Source organism: Poecilia mexicana, unplaced genomic scaffold, assembly GCF_051168715.1.
Source record: "Poecilia mexicana isolate PSO_F unplaced genomic scaffold, ASM5116871v1 scaffold_22, whole genome shotgun sequence".
In the NCBI taxonomy this organism is placed as follows: domain Eukaryota; kingdom Metazoa; phylum Chordata; class Actinopteri; order Cyprinodontiformes; family Poeciliidae; genus Poecilia; species Poecilia mexicana.
In genome coordinates, this window is record NW_028263391.1 from 2,077,388 (window position 1) to 2,098,799 (window position 21,412).

General features: G+C 41.1%; 2 protein-coding genes across 2 annotated transcripts; both read left to right on the forward strand.

Annotated features, from left to right (window-relative positions):
• Nucleotides 1-27: 27 nt before the first annotated feature.
• On the forward strand, nt 28-11,623 carry slc3a2b (solute carrier family 3 member 2b). Its single transcript, XM_014976711.2, has 8 exons — nt 28-2,667; nt 3,765-3,955; nt 4,230-4,403; nt 5,160-5,257; nt 8,285-8,427; nt 8,973-9,288; nt 9,454-9,513; nt 10,117-11,623. Exons 1-8 carry the CDS (start codon nt 2,270-2,272, stop codon nt 10,465-10,467), a joined length of 1,731 nt encoding a protein of 576 aa, XP_014832197.2. The 5' UTR covers nt 28-2,269; the 3' UTR covers nt 10,468-11,623.
• Nucleotides 11,624-12,703: 1,080 nt separating this feature from the next.
• LOC148152738 (uncharacterized) lies at nt 12,704-21,173 on the forward strand. Its single transcript, XM_088002887.1, has 8 exons — nt 12,704-12,994; nt 13,875-13,996; nt 14,672-14,810; nt 15,485-15,606; nt 18,296-18,406; nt 18,490-18,596; nt 18,688-18,778; nt 20,395-21,173. Exons 1-8 carry the CDS (start codon nt 12,898-12,900, stop codon nt 20,506-20,508), a joined length of 903 nt encoding a protein of 300 aa, XP_087859013.1. The 5' UTR covers nt 12,704-12,897; the 3' UTR covers nt 20,509-21,173.
• The last annotated feature ends 239 nt before the right edge of the window (nt 21,174-21,412 follow it).

Below are 21,412 nucleotides of genomic sequence, written 5' to 3' on the forward strand. Positions count from 1 at the left end.
TTAGAAATATACCAAAGCTGAAGTAGACCGACACTAAAATTGTTTTTATTTTTTACATCTTCTACCAAAATACAAATTGCAAGCATGGTGATACTTAAAAGAAACTTTCTCACAGAAAACCCCAAATCAACACCTGGATGGACCAGATTTTTGTATATTTCAGTTTTTTATACATTTATATATATATCACTGTTATTTTTGTTTGTTTGTTTTTTCTTTTGGTCAATAAGATTTTATTTATAAAGAATCTCTGTCATCTCTACTGAGATGGTAGTCACAGCAGAGCTATGACTCTGTTAGTCAGGCTCCAACTGTAAAAAAAAAAAAAAAGAAACTTGAAATCATTTTTGTTATCCAATGTAAAATAATAACATCTAACAATTCTTTTTCAAATATTTGTAGAAAGTGTCCGGGGTAATTTTTGTTCTGCCACATTAGTGGAATCACATTTTTTGTTCCCAAATTCCATTTGATTTCTCTGAATAAGCAGACATCCTCTGATAAAATACCATCGCTTTTAGAGTTTGAACCCTGTCACTTCCCAATGTAACAAAGTAGAAACACCGTCAACCACAAGATTTATGTGGAATTCCATCCCTTTGCCTTGTGAAACAGGTGATAATAATAACAACAGAACAGAATCTTTACTGATATAAAATTGTATGAGGCTGTAAAATCATCTACAGCTAACTCAAAGTGTTTTAATAATAATCAGATGAAAACTTCAGAGGATGAAGAGAACAAAGCCAGAAGTCTGGATCTACATCACGGCTTTACCTGATTGACTCTAATGTATGGACTGTTCCACATCTACATGGTTATTAAACCACCAGCCCACCCTGTGTACTATCACAGAGAAATGGTCATGGGAGATGGTATTTATTTAGTCATGTGACAGTGATAGGGATGCAGCAAAGGATTGTGGGGAGTTAAACTAATGAAGTCAGCAGTATGGTTGTTGTTTATTAAAAAGGGTTGTTGAATAGGTTGTGAAACATATACTTACTGATACTTACCAATATATATATCAGTTATTTATTACCCATAACAGCAATACTAATATTGGATAAGGATATCAGGCCAAATTATCAGTCCTTTTGGCACTAATGCCACAGCGGCCTCCCACATTTTTCACAACGGATTCCCTTACTGACTACGGTAGTAAGGGAATCAAACCAAGTCTACAGCCAACCTCCTCTACCACCCAATGTGACTGCTGAAAGTGTAATTCAGGGAATTAATTCTTCCTTCACTCTTAGACATCTTGCCATGTCTGCATAATATACAAACAAACAAACAGGGTGAGGCTGCTGTGGCTGGTGGGCCAGGCTCAGAATCTGACTGCTTTGGGCCCTCGTCAACTTTGGACAGGCCCTGAATAAATGTATCATTTTATTGCTAAATACTGGGCAATGCTCACTATTGGCATATTTACAAATGTGTCCACTGATTATAGATGACATATAAATCTGAATGTGTTTATTCAAAATTGAATAACTACAGGGAGGCAGGTCTTTTTGGGTCCCTAAGCAGATCTTCACTGCGGCCCCCCCATACCAGCATGACAACCATATTCTTTATTGTTGCTAAGCTGCTCTATGGGTGTAACATAGAGTAGCTGTGTGTGTTGCATAGCTATTCTGATCCATTATTATCATTATTAGCATAATCTGTAATTAGCTTACATCATACCAGTGTTATTATGGCTATTAGTTTTAACCTTACATGAGTAGCAAACTAAAGAAAATTTGGATTTTGAAATGCAGATTGGTCTTTAAGTGGGTCATATTATTTTAATTATTTGAAAGTAATAAACATTCAATTTACAGTAAAAAAGTTAAGTTTGTTAGCTTACATTTCCCCAGCAGTGGCAGCAGCAAACAGCTGGAAAAAATCCACCAACTCTTATAGTTTTTTGATGTGTAATAACCTTTCTTTCTTTCTTTCTCTCTTTCTTTCTTTCTTTCTATGTTATTTTGCATATATAAATATATATGTGGTGTTCTTAGGGTCTCCCAGCAGCCACTTAACTCGCAAATGCCTTGGGCCGCCTCTGCTGGAAGGAAATCCATCTTTTTATCGTCAGCTACTGAGTGGAGCTGAGTGTTTCCTACTGCACTTGAAGGTAGCAGATAGAGCAAGCCTGGTAGACGCTGACTGATTTTTACAAGCTCACCAGCAGACACACCGTTTACAGCAAATCTCATCCTCTGAAAAAAAAAAATTAGAAGAAAGAAAGCTCGGGGACAGACAGTGAGCTGGAGTCGGGATGAACACGGAGGAGACTAATGTGGAGATGAAGGATGCTCAGAACATCAGCGCGGAGCAGAAGGACGGCCCGGATGCGGCCGCGGATGCGGCCGCGTATGCGGCCTCGGATGCGGGCGCGGATGCAGCCGCGGATGCAGCCGCGGATGCGGCTCGGGCCGCTGTGGATGCTGATGCTACCGAGGCTGATGTGAGCGAGGCCGACCTGGACCAGGAGGAGCAGGAGAAGCAGCCCATGACCGCCGATGGAGACCGGCCCCCGGAGGCTCCTCCTGAGGGGAGGGAGGAGGTGGACGCGGAGAAAAATGGCTCCGTGAAACTGAAGATCCTGGATGAGGCGGAGGAGACGTTCACCGGCCTGAACAAGGAGGAGCTGCTGCGGGTGGCGGGGACTCCTGGGTGAGGAGGACACGCTGTTCACAGACACACGGTCCTGTTTGTAGGAGCAGGGGAACCGCTTTCAAATGGGGTTAGATGCTGGTTATTAACAACTTGTGGAAAATAAAATGTTTTTATTTTTTTTATGTGAAATATCACTTAGATCTATTATTCAGAAAATATCCTGCAGTATTGATCTATTTCTAGGTTGCTGAACAGGGACACACTTTGTTTTGTACAATGTTGTAGCTTCATTTTTATGCTGATAATTTTTAAAGACTGAGTTCAGCTAAAAACGGGTTAGAGCCACAAATATCAAAAGACCTCAAGAACAAAAGACACAGTATAATTTTTGATTATTTATTGTTTAATTGATTAACTACAGGAAATATGTTGTAATTATTAAAAAGCTATTTTATTCCTATTTTTTATGTTTTAGTTTAAAGAAAACATTTTTAAAAAGAAGATGACTACATTTTTGTATGCTGATATTTTCGACCAGGCTAACAAGAAAAATAGATCGAAATAAAAATGATTGATACTTTCATTCTGTTGTAAACATGGAATGAAATTATTCCATGAAAAAACCTGCATTTGGTATATCTATTTTTAAAACTTAAGTTGTTTGTTAAATTATTTTTCAAATAATTTTTAGTCATTTTTTTAATAGTCATTTTGGAAGGTCCAAAGACCCATTTGTGGCTCCGGAGCCACATGTTGTTGTCCTCTGTGTTATAGGGCCAGATTAATGCATTCATTAATCTGGTTAGTTTAGCAGCAAAACAGTTTTGTCCCAAATGATCAGCTAACTTCACCTCAGTGTAATAATCACATCATCAGCACAGCTGAAGCTAATAAATTCATCAGTACAAGAAGATGTGAACAAAGTTGCTGAAATACTCTAAACATCATTTTATTAAAGTGATGTTTAATAAGGTGATGATGCACTAGAATGATGTTATTGGAGCATCATGTCACCAAACATCAGGCATCAAGCTGTGTCATATGAGCTGATAACGTCTTACTTCTGTAGACTCAATTGTGATCATTTAAACTGGAAGATTTTGGAGATTTATGGTTGTTAAGGGTTGTCTGGATACGTTTTGTTCTTTCCCTAGTTGGGTAAGAACCCGCTGGGCGCTGCTGCTGGTGTTCTGGCTCGGCTGGTTGGGGATGTTGGTGGGAGCTGTCCTCATCCTGCTGCAGGCCCCTCGCTGCAGAGAGCTGCCGGCCACCAGCTGGTGGAACCAAGGCCCACTGTACCAGATTGGAAACATCCACGCCTTCACCGATACACACAACCTGAAGGGTGAGCTGCTCCCCATGCGTCCGCTGACCTGCACTCACACACACACGCACACAATGGAAAGATGGAAATTTCCTCCTCCTTTGATTTTATATCCAATGGCTCTAATACGCCATCATGTGATGTAAATCAGAAGAATAATTTTATATTGTTTTCTGCTCCATGTGAGATCTACCAAAACATTCTGCTCGCTCCTGTTTCTTAGTTTTGTAGATACTTGATTCTCTTTAAAAGGATGAAAAATTAAAGAATCCTCCCTGACTTTCCATCCTGGAAGGTGTGGAGCAGAAGATGACCAGCTTGTCCCAGCTGAAGGTGAAAGGTTTGGTGGTTGGACCGATTCACGTTGCTCCACCTGATGAAGCCATCAGCCTGAGGTTTGAGGAAATTTCACCTGAAGCCGGAAACCTGGAGCAGTTTAAAGGTGTTATCCAGGCGGCTCGCCGAAAAGGTGAGGAAACACTGGAAGATGCTTTTTCAGAGCCATTCTTAGACTATGATGCCCAGGAATGCACAATATATCAGATTATATCATCCATCATAACATATCGGTATCGGACCAATAAGTTAAACCGGGCCGATAACAACTGATGTTTATGTTCATCTTGTTGGCATTTGTGTTTCAGGAGCTCACTCAGGTCAGTCAGGTGGTCTCTGTTCAGTCACGTTATAGTGATGCAGCAAAAGATTGTGGGATGCTTAACTGAAAGAGAGAAGTAGAGTAGGCGGTGGTCACTTTTACATGATATCAGAAGTGTACCGAAACACATATAACAGATATATCTGTAAATACTGGTTAACAGCCATAAAGAAGAATTAATATTGGATATTGATATTGGCCCAAATCAGAGCATCCTTGATAAAGACAATCACAAGGTCCAGTTTTTTCTTTGGCTCATCTGTTTATTATGTACATAGTGATTATATTTACTCAAAATCCCAAATGTAGACTATAAACATTCACAAATAAATGTTATATTTAGCAAAAATACTTGGTAAACCCTGAGAAAGCATAGCTAAATAAAATCTTCACAGAATTTTTGCTCTCATTATTGTGGCATTTAGCCCATTAAAACTCCTCTCAGTAACACTAACCGATCTAAAACAGGAAATATTTAGCCTGAATGTCAAACTACGAGGAAGAAATTATGTCTCTTATACACAATATGTAATTATCCTTTTTTTTTTTTTTTTTCCTCTTTTGTAGGTATTTCTGTGGTTTTGGATTTGACTCCAAACTACCAGGGTTCATCTGGACACTGGTTCTCCATAAACAGCGTAACAAACGTAGCAGAGAGACTGAAGGTAACGACCGACTGGAAACCAACATGAGCTAAATGTACAGGAAGTCATCAACATGAGGTAGAAGTGAGCCAAGACAATCCACCAGAATAATGATGTGCTGCAGCTGCTGGTTAATGTGTGTGTGTGTGTGTGTGTGTGTGTGTGTGTGTGTGTGTGTGTGTGTGTGTGTGTGTGTGTGTGTGTGTGTGTGTGTGTGTGTGTGCGTGTGTGTGTGTGTGTGTGCAACTGACCTGAGAGAGAGAATCATGGCCCGAATGAACACCAGACAACCCCGATGCCAATTACAACGGCTGAGTGAAGTACCATCAGAAAGTCTCATTGAAGATGTGAATGCAGCATTGAGAACAATCCCTACCAACACCATAACTGAAACCAATGAACTGATATACAACTCAGCATCAGTGATCCTCAATGGCAGGGTACTAACAACAGAGCAGACCCACCAAGGCTGGAGACTGAACAATACTGGAAAGGCATATGGGAAAGGGAGGCGTCCCACAACAGCAATGCACAGTGGCTAACCTCTCTACGAGAGGACCACAGCAACCTCCCTGAACAAGCCCTGGTAACCATCACTGTGGCAGATGTCCAAGAAAGAGTCTCAGGTATGAAAAACTGGACAGAATGGGACTCACCCTGAATGATCAATCCTGATCCAGAAGGATCCCTCAAAGGGTTCAGTCCCATCCAACTATCGGCCGATAACCTGTCTGTCTACAACATGGAAGGCATCATAGCTGCTAAGATAAGCGGGCACATGGATAAATACATGAGCACGGCACAGAAGGGCATCGGCATAAATAGCAGAGGAGCCAAACACCAACTCCTTGTAGACCACACAGTCGCCCGAGACTGCAAAACCCGACACACCAACCTGTGCACCGCTTGGATTGATTACAAGAAAGCCTATGACTCAATGCCACACACTTAGATCAGTGAATGCTTAGAGATGTACAACATCAATAGGACTCTAAGAGCCTTCATTGCAAACTCGATGGGGCTGTGGAAAACCACCCTTGAAGCCAACTGCAAACCACTTGCACAAGTGTCCATCAAATGTGGCATATACCAAGGAGATGCTCTGTCCCCACTGCTGTTCTGCATAGGCCTGAACCCCCTCAGCCAAATCATCAACAAGACTGGCTACGGATACCGACTCAAGAATGGGGCCACAATCAGTCACCTCCTCTAAATGGATGACATCAAGCTGTACGCCAAGAGCGAGCGAGACATCGACTCACTGATCCACACCACCAGGATCTACAGCACTGACATTGGGATGTCATTCGGTCTAGAGAAGTGTGGCCGGATGGTTACAAAGAGAGGGAAGGTCGTCCGCACAGAAGGAACAATAGCAGACATAGAGCACAGTTACAAGTACCTGGGAATACCACAAGCAAATGGCAACCTTGATGAGGTCACAAGGAAAGGAGCCACAGCCAAATACCTCCAACGAATAAGGCAAGTCCTGAGAAGCCAGCTCAATGGCAAGAACAAGATCCGTGCAATAAACAGCTATGCCTTACCAGTAATCAGATACCCTGCTGGAATAATCAGTTGGCCAATGGAAGAGATAAAGGCCACGGATGTTAAGACTCGGAAGCTACTAACCATGCATGGAGGGTTCCACCCCAAATCCAGCACCCTGAGACTGTACACAAGCCGTAAGGAAGGAGGCAGAGGACTAGTGAGTGTGAGAGCCACTGTCCAGGATGAAACATCCAAGATCCATAAATACATCAAGGACAAAGCCTCAACGGACGATGTACTCAGCGAATGTCTCAGGCAATGGGGAACAGAGGACGAGGTGCTGGAGGAACCATCATGGGAAGACAAGCCCCTACATGGGATGTACCACCGACAAATAACTGAAGTGGCTGATATCAGGAAATCCTACCAATGGCTGGAGAAAGCTGGACTCAAGGACAGCACAGAGGCCCTCATCCTGGCCACCCAGGAACAGGCCCTCATCCTGGCCACCCAGGAACAGGCCCTAAACACCAGAGCAATAGAGGCTCAGATCTACCACACCAGACAAGACCCAAGGTGTAGGTTGTGCAAGGAGCCCTCTGAGACAGTCCAGCACATAACAGCAGGGGCAAGATGCTGGCAGGGAAAGCGTACATGGAACGACATAACCAAGTGGCGGGCATAGTGTACAGGAACATCTGTGCCGAATATGGACTGGAAGCCCCGAGATCAAAGTGGGGAACACCCCCAAAGGTGGTGGAGAATGACCGAGCTAAGATCCTGTGGGACTTCCAGATCCAGACAGACAAGATGGTAATGGCGAACCAACCGGACATTGTGGTGGTGGATAAAGAACAGAGGAAAGCCGTTGTGGTGGATGTAGCAATACCAAGTGACTACAACATCAGGAAAAAGGAGCATGAGAAACTGGAGAAATACCAGGGCCTCAGAGAGGAACTGGAGAAGGCCTGGAAGGTGAAGACCACAGTGGTGCCTGTGGTCATTGGGGCCCTCGGGGCCCTCAGGGCAGTCACCCCCAAACTGGAGCAGTGGCTCAAACAGATCCCAGGAACAACATCAGACATCTCAGTCCAGAAATGTGCAGTTCTAGGCACAGCCAAGATACTGCGCAGAACCCTCAAGCTCCCAGGCCTCTGGTAGAGGACCCGAGCTCAGAGGATGAAAGAGAGAGAGACCACCCGCGGAGGGTGAGAAGGGAATTTTTATATATATATATATATATATATATATATATATATATATATATATATATATATATATATATATATATATGAGACATACATAACAAACATACTGCAGCCAGAAGCTGCAGTATGTTTTATAATCACAATGTTTAAGAAGTGAAGTTTGTTGTAAAATCACAGACATCAAGAGATATGAATAATATATTTATTTTTTATAAGTCTATATATGGGCTGCAGAATCAAAATTAAAGTCACCTACAATTTTTTTAGGTTCAGCACAGAGAACTGTGAAGATAAACTTGGAGTGTTTAATACGATGAACATTGAGTGACCCGTGTCCCTGTGGTTCCAGTCTGCCCTGGTGTTCTGGCTGAACCAAGGAGTGGACGGAGTCCAGCTGTCTGGAGTGGAACAGCTGGCCAGCACGGTCCCAGCTCTCTGGGCCGACATCCGGGCCATCGTCCAGAACGGGACAGAGAGAGGCGGGTCAGAAAGGTGCAGGGTCCATCTGTAACCTCTGACCTCTGATAGGATCAGGCTTTTTCTTTTTGTTCCAAAACCCAAACATTTGCTTCACATGATGGTTCCTGCTCCCCAGATCGCATGTTAAAGAGAGGATTAAATATGTCACACATTAAGCTCTCAGTAAATGTACATTTTAATACATTTTGATTCAATTATTTCAATAGGAAAAAGTCCAACAAGAACAGGAATGACTTCATCTTTAAGGAATACTCCGTCCTCTTTCTGCTGCTCATTCTAACTTTGCTTTTTCAAACTGAAATATTTGATCAGGTGAAAACTTAAAACTCCTTAAAGCTTTAGAGAATTATGGATGTTTCATTTCCTTGTTCTTGTCTTTGTCTTGATGAACCCTTTTTATTATCTAAGCATATGTTTGTAGAAACCTATGCTGAATGTTTCTAAAAATTTGCATTTTTAAAAAACAGCTTAATGTCTGGGTTTTGAAAATACCTCTGGTAGCAGAAATGAGCAGCTTCCTGTGAGTTGTGGATTTAATCCATGTCTGCATCTTTCAGACTCCTGCTCGGCGTCACAGAAAGCTCCTCTGCTGACAGGGTGTCTGCTCTTCTGTCCTCCACTGAAGTGGACCTCCTCATATCTAAAGTTCTGACAGCAGGCGGCCCTGAGCCTGCCCGCTACGCCCACACCGTCCAGAGGCTCTACTCCAACCACACGCAGACCAAGCTGGCCTGGAATCTGGGGGGGCGAGACGACGGTCACCTGGCCTCATTAGTTCCCCCAGCTCATGTCAAACTGTACCAGCTGCTGCTGCTGACGCTGCCTGGGACGCCTGTCTTCAGCTACGGAGACGAGATCGGCCTGATGGACGGGGTGAGAGCCGCTCAGCTGGCAAGCAGACCTGCTCTGAGATTTTGCTCAACGGGAAATAAATCCTGAAGTTCTTTTAGTAAAATTTGTATCTGCGATTCATTTCTGAATAGTTTTGAATTAGAAACTGTTTCAGTTTTTTTTCTAACCTTTTCATGTTTGCATTAGGAATCCAAGTTTCCCAAGATGCTTTGGGACTTTGAAGACGATCTGAATGGAAGTCTGCAGGTAACCTGCTGCAAAATCTGTCACCAGGATCCAATGCTCACATACTTCACAGTGATTTTATAATTATGTAGTTTTACTCTTATCCCTTTAGGGTGACTTTAGCGTCTGTCTAGGAACTGCAGGTGAAAAACTCTGGGATATACTGTACCTGAAATAAAAATAAAAAATACACACATCAGTGTAGTCACTCAAACCTTCTGGGAATCTTCTGGGAAAGGCTTGTTTGTGATTACGGAAGGTTGAGGCACAATTTTTCATAGATTATAGTTAATATCCAGGAAACACAGCCAGGGGCGTCACTAGTTTTTGAGGGCAAGGGGGCCATAGCCCCCCAGAAGAGGCACAGGATGTGAGAAAACAGCAGGCGAGTACACTTCTCAAGCAGCAGTAAAAGCAGAAAAATTGCTTTTACACTTTTAAAATATTTTATTCATATTCTGGCCACAGTAAATTGAATTTGTTGGTAGTATTTTTGTAGAAAAAAAAATCAACAAAAACCCCTAAATTATTTAGGGGACCTTGAGAATCCTTTAGGCCCCTAAAATGACCCTCTGGACCGACCTAAATCCCGATGTCTCCTCTCTCTGTTTTTTCTGTCTCCAGGAGGATCAGACTGACAGGCTGTCCCTCCGCAACTTCTTCCGCTCTGTGAGCGAGCTGCGGGGCAAACAGCGCTCCCTCCTTCACGGAGACTTCCTCCTCCTCTCCAACTCCTCCTCGTCTCTGGCGTACCTGCGGGTCTGGGATCAGAACGATCGCTACCTGGCTGCCTTCAACTGGGGGCCGGAGGAGGAGGCGGTGCTGCAGACGAGCGAAGCGGTGTTGCCTCGGCATGCTGCGGTCGCCCTCAGCACCAACAGCAGCGCCCTCCCTGCAGGCAGCAGCGTGGACCTGACGGAGCTGCGGCTCGGCCCCGGGCAGGCCGCGCTCATCAAGCTTCCTCACACCGGATAGAGGAAAACGTTTAGTGTTTGCATTTCTTTTATGTCTGTATTTATTGTGTGTCAACCTGCAGAGGATGATGCTGGAGAGCGGAGCATCGAATCAGAGCAGAGTTATTGTTGTGACACATTGTGGCTTCTGTTGTCTGCAGGGATTCCCAAGCTTTTCTATGCCGCAGCCCCCCAAACTGCATCAGCTTCTGAGCTTTGCCCCCTTTGCAAAACAAACCAAATACATGAATGCCAACTTTTAGACTGATTTTCTCACTTTTATTTTCTATTCTCAATTGTTCGTTTAGCATAAATGCTGCCTCACACCTCTTGATCTTATAGTTGGCCATCCTATGGTTACTGGAGGAGTAAAGCATTTTTTTTATTTTTAAAAATGTTGAAAAACAATGTTAGATCACGGTTTCTCCAGAGGAGAAACTTTGGGGCTAAATGTTTTGCTTCTAAAAAGATCTGTGAACGTTGGTTCAGCTGTAAACAAGCTGCTCTCATTTTTATGCGCCTTGTTCAAAAAAATCTGCCTTACATCAGAGGTGAGTGGCTCCTTGGTATGTTAACAGAGAAACAGGTCATCCACTAAGAGTGTATAAACAGACTGAGTTCATTGTTGGTCAATGAAGAGAGAACAGAAGGAGCGGAAACATCTCAGCATTTAATGATTACTAGAGGGAATACCTTACCTTTAGGAAGGAGAAAAGAACATGACATGAACTTTTATCACATTATCATGAATTTTGTTGAATTTGATAGGCAAATACGACACATGAATAATTGTAAGTTGTATGGATAAATTAAACTAAGTTGAGTTGGTGAAGGATGTGGAGAAGAAGAAATATGGACAGTAAATGTAAAAGCATAATGATGAGAGGAGAAATGATGTAGGGATGAAGAATGGCTGGAGGTCTGACAGTGTGGGACAAACTGCTAACACAAGGCTGGGCAGGAAACATGGAAATCCCTCCAGCTGTGTGCCGTTACTGAAACTGATCAACTAACAAATAGGATTCATTCTCTTCTTCTCTGGTCTTATTTTACCAGGGGTTTTGAGTGTAACAGGTGAACGTGACTCTCGTCTGTATCTGTAACACACTGTGCACTTATGTATTGCATTCTGTGAAAAATAATAAATTAAAAACATAAACTGTTTCCAAGCAGGCAAAGAGATTTCTGATGCCTAGTTTTCATAATTAGAAAAATTGATTTTATCCAGAAAGCACAGCATCTTGCAAACCTAGGCTTCAACATATAAAGGCGTAAAAAAATATTGTTTTGCATGTACCACTTTAGCAGCAATAACTAGATGTTTTGTTACGAATTTCTCACAATTTTATGGCTAAATATTGACTCATTATTCTTTACATTAAACTTCAGTTTTAAGTTTCATCAGATTTAAGTTGCCCAGGCTCAGTAGTTGCTAAATAAAGTCCAAATCAGTTGGGATCCGAAAAAATATTTGGGGGAATCATCTGTAATATAAATGTAAAAAAAACAACAAAAAAAAACAAAACATAAAACAGGAGTCAGCATTTGTTTGTCAACTGCAGGAAATGAGCTCATTAGATTTCTACCCAGAAAAGTCATAGTAGAGGCTGGAAGATAAACACATTCCACTTTTGTTTTCTTGTATCTGTCCACAGTACGTTTGGTGATGATGAAGTTATGTTCAAATAACAATGGATCTGTCCACAGGGGAAAAGACAAAAAAAAAGACTTTGAACTTTCCTTCTGGAAATCAGCTAAAAAAAGACCTGGAAAATTTTTAAATGTTGTGACAGAGTAAAAAAGAAATGTCTGACAGCACCATGCTGACCTGTCTGCTGGTGTACTGTATAGTTGGAACATTGCTTGAAAACATCAGTTTTCATTTGTGACAATTTGTGACATCACAGAATTCAACATAGAAAAAACAGAAGAGCTGCAACAAAATACAAAGTATCTCTAATGTTTTCTTTAATGCTTCCATCTATCAAATGTTTCTCAACATTTGATAATTCTATGACTTTATCATTTTACCCCATATAAAAAAGGGTGAGTTTAATGAATGCTTTACAATGTTCATCTGTTATATAAAATAGCTGCGTCACACTTATGATTTAGTTTCATTGGTTATGAGCAAAACAACTAAATTATTATATGGGATATTCCATAATGATTCTGTATTTTTGTCCTGTAAGTGTAAATACTCCAACGCTCATCGGTTAGTAGATTGGAGCCTGCAGTAATTATATTTTTCCACAAGGTGTCAGTAAGTTACCTCTACCGATCAGCTCGGAGCGGTGAAGAAGAGGAAAAAGGAAAGGAGGAGAAATAATAGTAGTGATGATGAAGTAAGTTCCCCCGGCTCCCCTCTAAAGTTCTAGCACGTGTTTTTCGGACCGGGACCCGGAGAGAGGCGGGATACTCGGCCTGTTCTCGAAGCTTCTACTGAGTCATCATGAACGCCGATGAGGCCAGGCTGAAGCTGCGGGAGCTGCTGGGCCAGGTGAATCCCTCTGAGCTCCCAAAGTTACTGGACTGGATGAAAAACTCAGGTAAATACCTGCACGCATGTCTTCCCTCCCACTTCTCGCGATACTTCATTCTGGCCAGCCTGACTTTGAGACTAAGCGTGGTTCTGACAACAGGAATCACCTGTGACTAGTGACGAGCAAACTATAAGTCTCAGTTCAGTACTTTAGAACACTGAGCAAAGTCTTTACTATAATCTTACTTTTCCAGAGCTTTATGTATTTGAAGGGCCTAGTCAAAGTATAGATCTAATTCAAGTAAAAAAATCTGGGGCAAGATTTGAATTGACATTCATAGATGCTCTTCATCCAATCTAAAAATATATAAATATGGGGCAGGTTCCAAGTCCTGCTGGAAAATGAAATTAGGATCTCCATACAACCTGTCAGCAAAAGGAAGCATAAAGAACTCTAAATCTAATACTCTGCCTTTTTTTTAGCAAAAAAATGTATTCATGTTCCTAGATATGTTTAAATCTCTTATTTATTTATTAGTTTAATTGTATCCATTGTAATAGCTTTGTTTTATTTTCTTTGTATTTTTTAGACCTTTGTAGCCCTTTGAAATCTCAAGATATAAAGGACATTTTAATAACACCTATTGTATCATTATTAAATACAATCTGCCACATTTTGGGAGCAGAAATCGGTGCTGACTTAGCAAATAAATTTGTAATTCAGTAAAAAAAAAATTTAAAGAAACATTTTAAGTCGGTTCAGCACTGTTTTCTGCACTTCAGCTTTGCTATCATTCTTGGGTAGAAAAAGCCACCTCAGCTCATCATTTATCTGAAACTGTTATCCAGGTTTTTGGTCGAGCCTCTGATGTTGCTTCTTAAAGAACCAAAATCTCAGTATTGTGTGAGTCACTGGTGTGTGTGGGTGTGTGGGTGTCTCTCTGTAGATGAGCTGGATCAGCTGCTGCTTGACAACAACAAGGTGATCCTGCAGAGCATTGCAGAAGACTTGAGAGCCAGACTGCCGGTCGATGCCATGCTGCTGTCTGAGACTGCTGCTCAACACAAGGTTCCTCCACAGTTTCATCTGCTGCCATCTCAAAGCATCTCATTACTGAGCTACAGTTGTCTGTTTCTGATGTGGATAAACAACCACAATGATCCTGAAAAGGGTGCAGTCTGCATTCAGACTTTAACATGACCGTGCTCGCATTCATCTGCACGGACTTAAATGGTGCATGCATGAATGAATGAGGCGTTTTCATTGGCCTGTCTGACCCTGTCTGGCTCAGGTTGTCATTGTGGTGTGATGTGATTACATGGCTTCATGTTCTCCAGTAATCTGCACACAAATGATGTAGAGAAGACATAGTCTTAGCGTGGCAGTATTATGTAAAATCAACATTTTTGAGCTTCACATTATGTTATAATGTTATCCCTTCATCAAAAACAAACCTGCAGTGTTGCTTTGACTCTTTTACTCACTTGTTGAGAAATCCTTTAATCTCCATAGTAACTATTGAGCTGTGCAAAACACCTGGGTGGACCTAGCCCCGCCTTTGAGGTGCATCTCCTTCTCAGAACTGCAGTTTCTGAGACCTGGAGCTTCTGACTCACAGAGCAGCCTTCCCCCCTCACTCTCCAGCTCAGCTCCTCAAGACTATTCAGCAGCAATTAGCAAACACCTGATGGAACTGAGCATCAGCTGAGCTCATTACTCTACTGATATGGTTCTGTCTTGTAGATGCAGCAGCGGCAGCGGCCCACGGTTCATGTGGACAGCTTCCTGTACAGTGAGGACCAGGTGGACGCTCTGTGTGAGGAGGGGGCCATGAGCAGGAATTACTGTCTTAGCTGTGGATCCTTCAGGACCGCCCCCCTCGGTAGGAACATGGCTCTGCCTTCTGCCTCCAGACACACAATGATGGTAGAGCAACGTGTACTCCAATGTGATTGACAGCTCTAAGACCCTCCTCCTGGTTCTGTTTGGTTGTCCCTGACTATGTGGTGTATTTAAACTATAAATGAATTGATCCAACTGGGACGATTTATTTATCACAATGAATTGTCCCACAAGTCATTGTGATAAATTATAATATTGCTGCTGTGAGACTATTTTCAAGTAACATAATGGTACTGTCATAATAATACAAGAACACATTCTCAAAGATTAATAAACTTTAAATTCTCATAAACATTTGACATTGGAACTGGAAGACATTTTAAATATCCAAAATAAACAAAACAACGAAAATAACAAATAAAATTAATCATGAGGTTTCTCTAAATGAAATTGTCCGTTAATAAAAGAAGCTAGTTGAGACCAAAGCACCAGACTGAAGACTTTTATCATCCAGTTTCTGGTAGAAAGAGAGAGAACAGAGAAAAACAATAAATCATACAAACTGAAATGATTGAGATCAATTATGATCTTAATTTATCATAACTGATTTATTTGGTTATCGTGACAGGCCCACACAGACTGAGTGTCATAAGTAGTATATTTATGAACATGCATGTAAACCTGGACGTTTACTCCTGTTCTCTTCTTCTCCAGATTTCATCTCACACTCGTTCTCAGTGTCAGAACTTCAGTTCCTGTTCCAGAACGTTCTGCCGGACCTCAGTGGTCGGACTGTGGTGGATGTTGGTTCCCGACTGGGAGCAGTTCTTTATGGGGTCAGAGTTGGTCTTAACCTTTGTGAAACCCACACAGATCCAGAAATGTGTCAATGCTAGTGATAGTTGTCATAAAAACCTTGTTTCAGATGGTTCAAGCTGAAGTATGATCGAAATGATCAGAACATGTTGCTCAGTCATGTGGTGGTACTTTGTGTTCTTCCCCAAAATGAATCAGCATGCCTCTTTAAGTGAATATTTACTGTATAAAGTTCTGAGTGGATGTTTTGATGAGTTCAGGGACATGTTTGTGTATCAAGGTTTTTGATTTCAGGGGAGGAATCTCAATGTATGTTTGGTGTAAATTAGTTAGCATATCATACAGGGAACTACATATAAATTGTTTTAGTCCAAAAAAAAGAGAAAAGGTCATAAAGTCCAAAACAAGGTCAACTGAGTTAAATCATGTTTAGTAGATTTTGTGTGTTGATCAGTTTGTTTGTTTTCAGTGAATATCAGCAAATCAAGAAATACATTTAAAAGATACAGGCCATTATTGACAGTACAGCCGGTTACCCAAACAACAAGCAGATACAGGCGTTCTGACAATAAGGACTGGAATAAAAACACACAAGAAACAGAGACAAGTTTACTGCCAGTGTTATTAATGAAACATTCACCCTGTTAGCAGGTTACTCAGGTTCTCTGTCACTCTGACTGCTATAGATCCAACACCTTTCAACACAAACTGAAATAATTTATATACAGAAATATGTTATATATATATATATATATATATATATATATATATATATATATATATATATATATATATATACACACACACACAGTGGGGAGAACAAGTATTTGATACACTGCTGATTTTTCAGTTTTTCCCACTTGCAAAGCTTGTAGATGACTGTAATTTTTATCATAGGTACTCTTCAACTGTGAGTGATGGAATCTAAAACAAAAATCCAGAAAAATACAATGTATGATTTTTAAATAATTAATTTCCATTTTATTGTGTGAAATAAGTATTTGATCATCTATCAACCAGTAAGAATTTTGGCTCTCACAGACATGTTAGTTCTTCTTTAAGAAGCCCTCCTGTTCTCCACTCATTACCTGTACTAACTGTACCTGTTTGAACTCGTTACCTGTATAAAAGACACCTGTCCACACACTCAATCAATCAGACTCCAGCATCTCCACAATGCCCAAGACCAGAGAGCTGTGTAAGGACATTAGGGATAAAATTGTAGACCTGCACAAGGCTGGGATGGGCTACAGGACAATAGGCAAGCAGCTTGGTGAGAAGGCAACAACAGTTGGTGGAATTATTAGAAAATGGAAGAAATACAAAATAACGGAAAATCTCCCTCGGTCTGGGGCACCATGCAAGATCTCACCTCGTGGAGCATCATTGATCTTGAGGAAGGTGAGGAATGAGCCCAGAACTACACGGCAGGACCTGATCAATGACCTGAGTAGAGCTGGGACCACAGTCTCAAAGAAAACAATCAGTAACACTCTACGCCGTCAAGGATTAAAATCCTGCAGTGCACGCAAGGTGCCCTTCCTCAAGCCAACGCATGTCAAAGCCCGTCTGATGTTTGCAAATGACCATCTGAATGATCCAGAGGAGGAATGGGAGAAGGTCATGTGGTCTGATGAGACAAAAATAGAACTTTTTGGTTTAAACTCCACTCGTCATGTTTGGAGGAAGAAGAATGATGAGTACAACCCCAAGAACACCATCCCAACCGTGAAGCATGGCGGTGGAAACATCATTCTTTGGGGATGCTTTTCTGCAAAGGGGACAGGACGACTGCACCATATTGTGGGAAGGATGGATGGGGCCATGTATCGTGAGATTTTGGCCAACAACCACCTTCCCTCAGTAAGAGCACTGAAGATGGGTCATGGCTGGGTCTTCCAGCATGATAACGACCCAAAACACACAGCCAGGGCAACTAAAGAGTGGCTCCGTAGGAAACATCTTAAGGTCCTGGAGTGGCCTAGCCAGTCTCCAGACCTGAATCCAATAGAAAATCTTTGGAGGGAGCATAAAGTCCATGTGGCCCAGCGACAGCCCCGAAACCTGAAGGCTCTGGAGGAGATCTGTATGGAGGAGTGGGCCAAAATCCCTGCTGCAGTGTGTGCAAACCTGGTCAAGAACTACAGGAAACGTCTGATCTCTGTAATTGCAAACAAAGGTTTCTGTACCAAATATTAAGTTTCATTTTTCTGGTGTATCAAATACTTATTTCACACAATAAAATGGAAATTAATTATTTAAAAATCATACATTGTATTTTTCTGGATTTTTGTTTTAGATTCCATCACTCACAGTTGAAGAGTACCTATGATAAAAATTACAGTCATCTACAAGCTTTGCAAGTGGGAAAACCTGAAAAATCAACAGTGTATCAAATACTTGTTCTCCCCACTGTGTGTGTATATATATATATATATATATATATATATATATATATATATATATATATATATATATATATATAAAATAGCATTTTTATAACAGAAGGGAACATAGTTAGTTGATTGTGCTATAAAATGATAAGTGGCTGGAAAACTGCCCCTTTAATGTTAAATGTTAAACCCTTTTCTTTCTAATCTTGAAATGTGTCAAGTCTGTTTTAGAAAACAGTGTTATTGAAATGATTGGGAGAGACTTGAAAACCATGTAAATCATTGTTGTATCATATTGTGATGGTATCGTGTTCAGGGTTGTTTGTACAGTTCAGCTTCTCGCCTCATTGGACTGGAGCTCAGTGAGGACTTTGTCAGGCTGCAGAACGACACGCTCCACAAATACGGCCTGTCTGATAGAGTTCAGGTTCGTGTCTCTGATCGGTCCTCATCCCTTCTCATACACACACTCGCACACACATTTAATAAAAACTCCCCGTCCCCCTGCAGGTTCTCCATGCAGACGTCTGCACTCAGGAGGTTCTGCTGCAGAGCGCGGATGTTCTGATCATGAACAATGTTTTTGAGTACTTCATGGAGCCCACCGAACAAATTGGGTAGTTCTTCTGAGACTGTGCAGGAAATATCCAGAAAACACCAACTGTAACCTGCATGCTCTAAAGGAACGTTTGCTCTCTGTGTGTTCAGAGCCTGGAAGTTCATCATGCAGGCCTTCAGGAGGAGAGGAGCCCTGCTGGTTACTGTTCCCAGTTTGCAAGAGAGTCTGGATGCTCTGCAGGTACCTGGAAAACACCAGAATGTTGCATTTCTTTCAACACAGAAAAGAGAACTACCGTAGTTTAGTTTTGCACAGCCACAAAAGCAGCTTGGAGCCACACCAGTTTGTTTTTCTTTCAGATGTTTCTGATTTCTGTGAACAGACTTAATTTTATTGTGTTTAGACATACTTACACACAACACATAGGCCTGTCATGGTAATAAATTTTGCCAGAGGATAAATTGTCCCAGAAATTATTGCGATAAAATTATAATATTGTTGCTCCAGACTGAAGAATTTTATCATCTAGGTTTTGGTAGAAAAAGAGAGGGAAAAGAGAAAACAATAAATCATGCTAATGGGAACTATTGAGCTTATTCTAATTTATCATTTGATTAAGAGCAACAACGACAGAAACTGAGGAAATGTGTGAAGCTCTTCAACTCTGGCACTGAAGAAGACAACTATAGTGGTTTATGTGTGCAGAAGGAAGATAAAGATAGCAATCAGTGACTTTTCCTGGTATACTGTTTTTTTAAAGCAGCCGTTTACAGGCTGCTTTAAAAAGGAAATGTTTGGAAAAAAGCATTTAGTGTATGCATTTCATTAAAAGTTTCAATTATCATTCTATGTAAATATGTTGTGTTCCTACATGGACACCTGCACCTTTTGACAAGTGCAACACTGAATATGTAAAAAATTTTTCTTTCCAAAGTTGGTGGGTGTGGCTTATATGCAGCTGTGGTCAAAAGTTTGGAAATTACGGTAATACAGTTTGTCCCTTATTCCGGCTGCCATTCCTCTGCACACCTGCAGCTCTTTCTGTACTCATGTTTTTAACCAATTCATATCGCTTTATTTTAGGGAACCGCAATATATCGGCCCTAACATCGGTATCAGCCGATATTTGTCATTTTTAAACATATCAAATCAGTCTGGATCAATAAATAAAACTGGATCAATATTGACAACCGATATTTATTTCCATCTTGTTGCTGTTTGTTTCTGGAGGTTGGTCATGTGGTGTTAGTTTGGTCATGTGACAGTAGCTGCATTTTTGTTACAAATATGGGCACAACCATGTCAATTTTCTGATTATGTCAAAAAAACACACATAATTTTGCAATTCTGGTGTTTCCATGAAATAAGAAGCTCGATTAAAATCACATCGGAATAAGTTTGTTGACACAATAAGTCATTCAAAAACATGCTGCACTACAATCCTCCAGCTGCTTCCTGTCATTTTCTTCTTCATGCTTTGTGGCAGTGGTAGCATCAGGTTGTTGTTGATCATGTGACTGGGATGAGGGGAAAAAGTCTTTCCATTTCAGTTTTGCTAAATAAACCAAAACTTTTTATTGAAAAACTATATCATTTTTTTGTTTTGTGTTTTAATTGCCACGTTTCCATTAAGTAAATTTATTTTTGAAATGCTAAATTGTGCAATTATACGGTCAATGGAAATGCAGCTAGTGACAGTGATGCAGCATTAATATCACTATCAATGGACAACATGGGGAGTTTAACTTAAGCAGTGGTGAAGTAAGGAGTGTAATGAAACTGGAATATGTATCGCATGTTACTATCTATTGACTTCTGTTTATTGCAACCTACATATCACTGCTCACATCCTTCAGGTGTCACTACCACCAGACTGGGTGGAGGAGCTTCCTGTAGACTACAACGTCTACCTGGGCCGAGATGCAGACCCTGAGGAGCTCAGACAGATTCATCTGTACCGCGTCGTCTGACGCTGGCAGCTCCACCAGGATGAGGTCAGGTGACTGCAGACAGAAACGGCCCTACAGAGTCATGTGACTGCAAACGGAGCTCCTTGGAATGGAACGTATGACTACGAACAGATCCAGCTGGACGAGGTCATTTGACTGGAGACAAAGTGACCTGTAGTGGATCAGGTGACTGCAGAATGAAACAGCTGTTCTCAATCATCCAAGCACATTTCTCCACCTGTCAGGAGGAGATGCAGCTCTGTGATGCAGGTGGTTCCAGATCTTGCTGAAAGTGGTTTGAAAAGGTGGGAAATTATGCTGGACTGCATCTGCTTTAACAAAAGTCTTCATTTGTACTCAGAGTTCAGACTTTCTGAAGTCCAGAATCAACTTAAGTCCAAATGTGAACTTCACCAGTCAGAGGTTCTTTACCTCTTGAAATACTAAAATTCAACCTGGCTTTCAAACTACCATGGGTCCGAATATTGCAGAACCAGAAGCATAGAATAGATTATTGCACATTGGTGTTAATAATAAATCAAACTGTTAATCATGCTTCACTTGTATATTTACTTTACAGCTTGCTTTAAACCATCATTGAGAATATTTTTTTATGTTTATTGTTATCTTTCTAAGTTTCTGTTTTGTATAATTTGATACATTGCAAAATACAAAAGATACCAGCATTGTCTAGTGTTTGTTTACTTGATCTTATAGACAGGGGTTGATTTTTGTCTCCCTAATTACATTTTTTGTGTTTTAAGTTGTGTATAATGATGTTAGGTCCTTAGTAATGAATCCTCTTTAAAAGTCTTATCCTGGTGAATCTCACTGAAGGTGTGCACAAGCAGGAGACTTTAAAAATCAAACTAAACTACACTTGATGTTAAGAAAACTACAGAACATGTCAGAAACCAGACTAGGA

Coding starts and splice junctions, on each gene's coding strand:
- slc3a2b (XM_014976711.2), top strand. CDS start 2,270: ATGAACACGGAGGAGACTAATGTGGAGATGAAGGATGCTCAGAACATC. Junction 2,668..3,764: donor CGGGTGGCGGGGACTCCTGG/GTGAGGAGGACA, acceptor TTCTTTCCCTAG/TTGGGTAAGAACCCGCTGGG. Junction 9,514..10,116: donor ATCTGAATGGAAGTCTGCAG/GTAACCTGCTGC, acceptor TTCTGTCTCCAG/GAGGATCAGACTGACAGGCT.
- LOC148152738 (XM_088002887.1), top strand. CDS start 12,898: ATGAACGCCGATGAGGCCAGGCTGAAGCTGCGGGAGCTGCTGGGCCAG. Junction 12,995..13,874: donor GGACTGGATGAAAAACTCAG/GTAAATACCTGC, acceptor GTCTCTCTGTAG/ATGAGCTGGATCAGCTGCTG. Junction 14,811..15,484: donor CTTCAGGACCGCCCCCCTCG/GTAGGAACATGG, acceptor CTTCTTCTCCAG/ATTTCATCTCACACTCGTTC.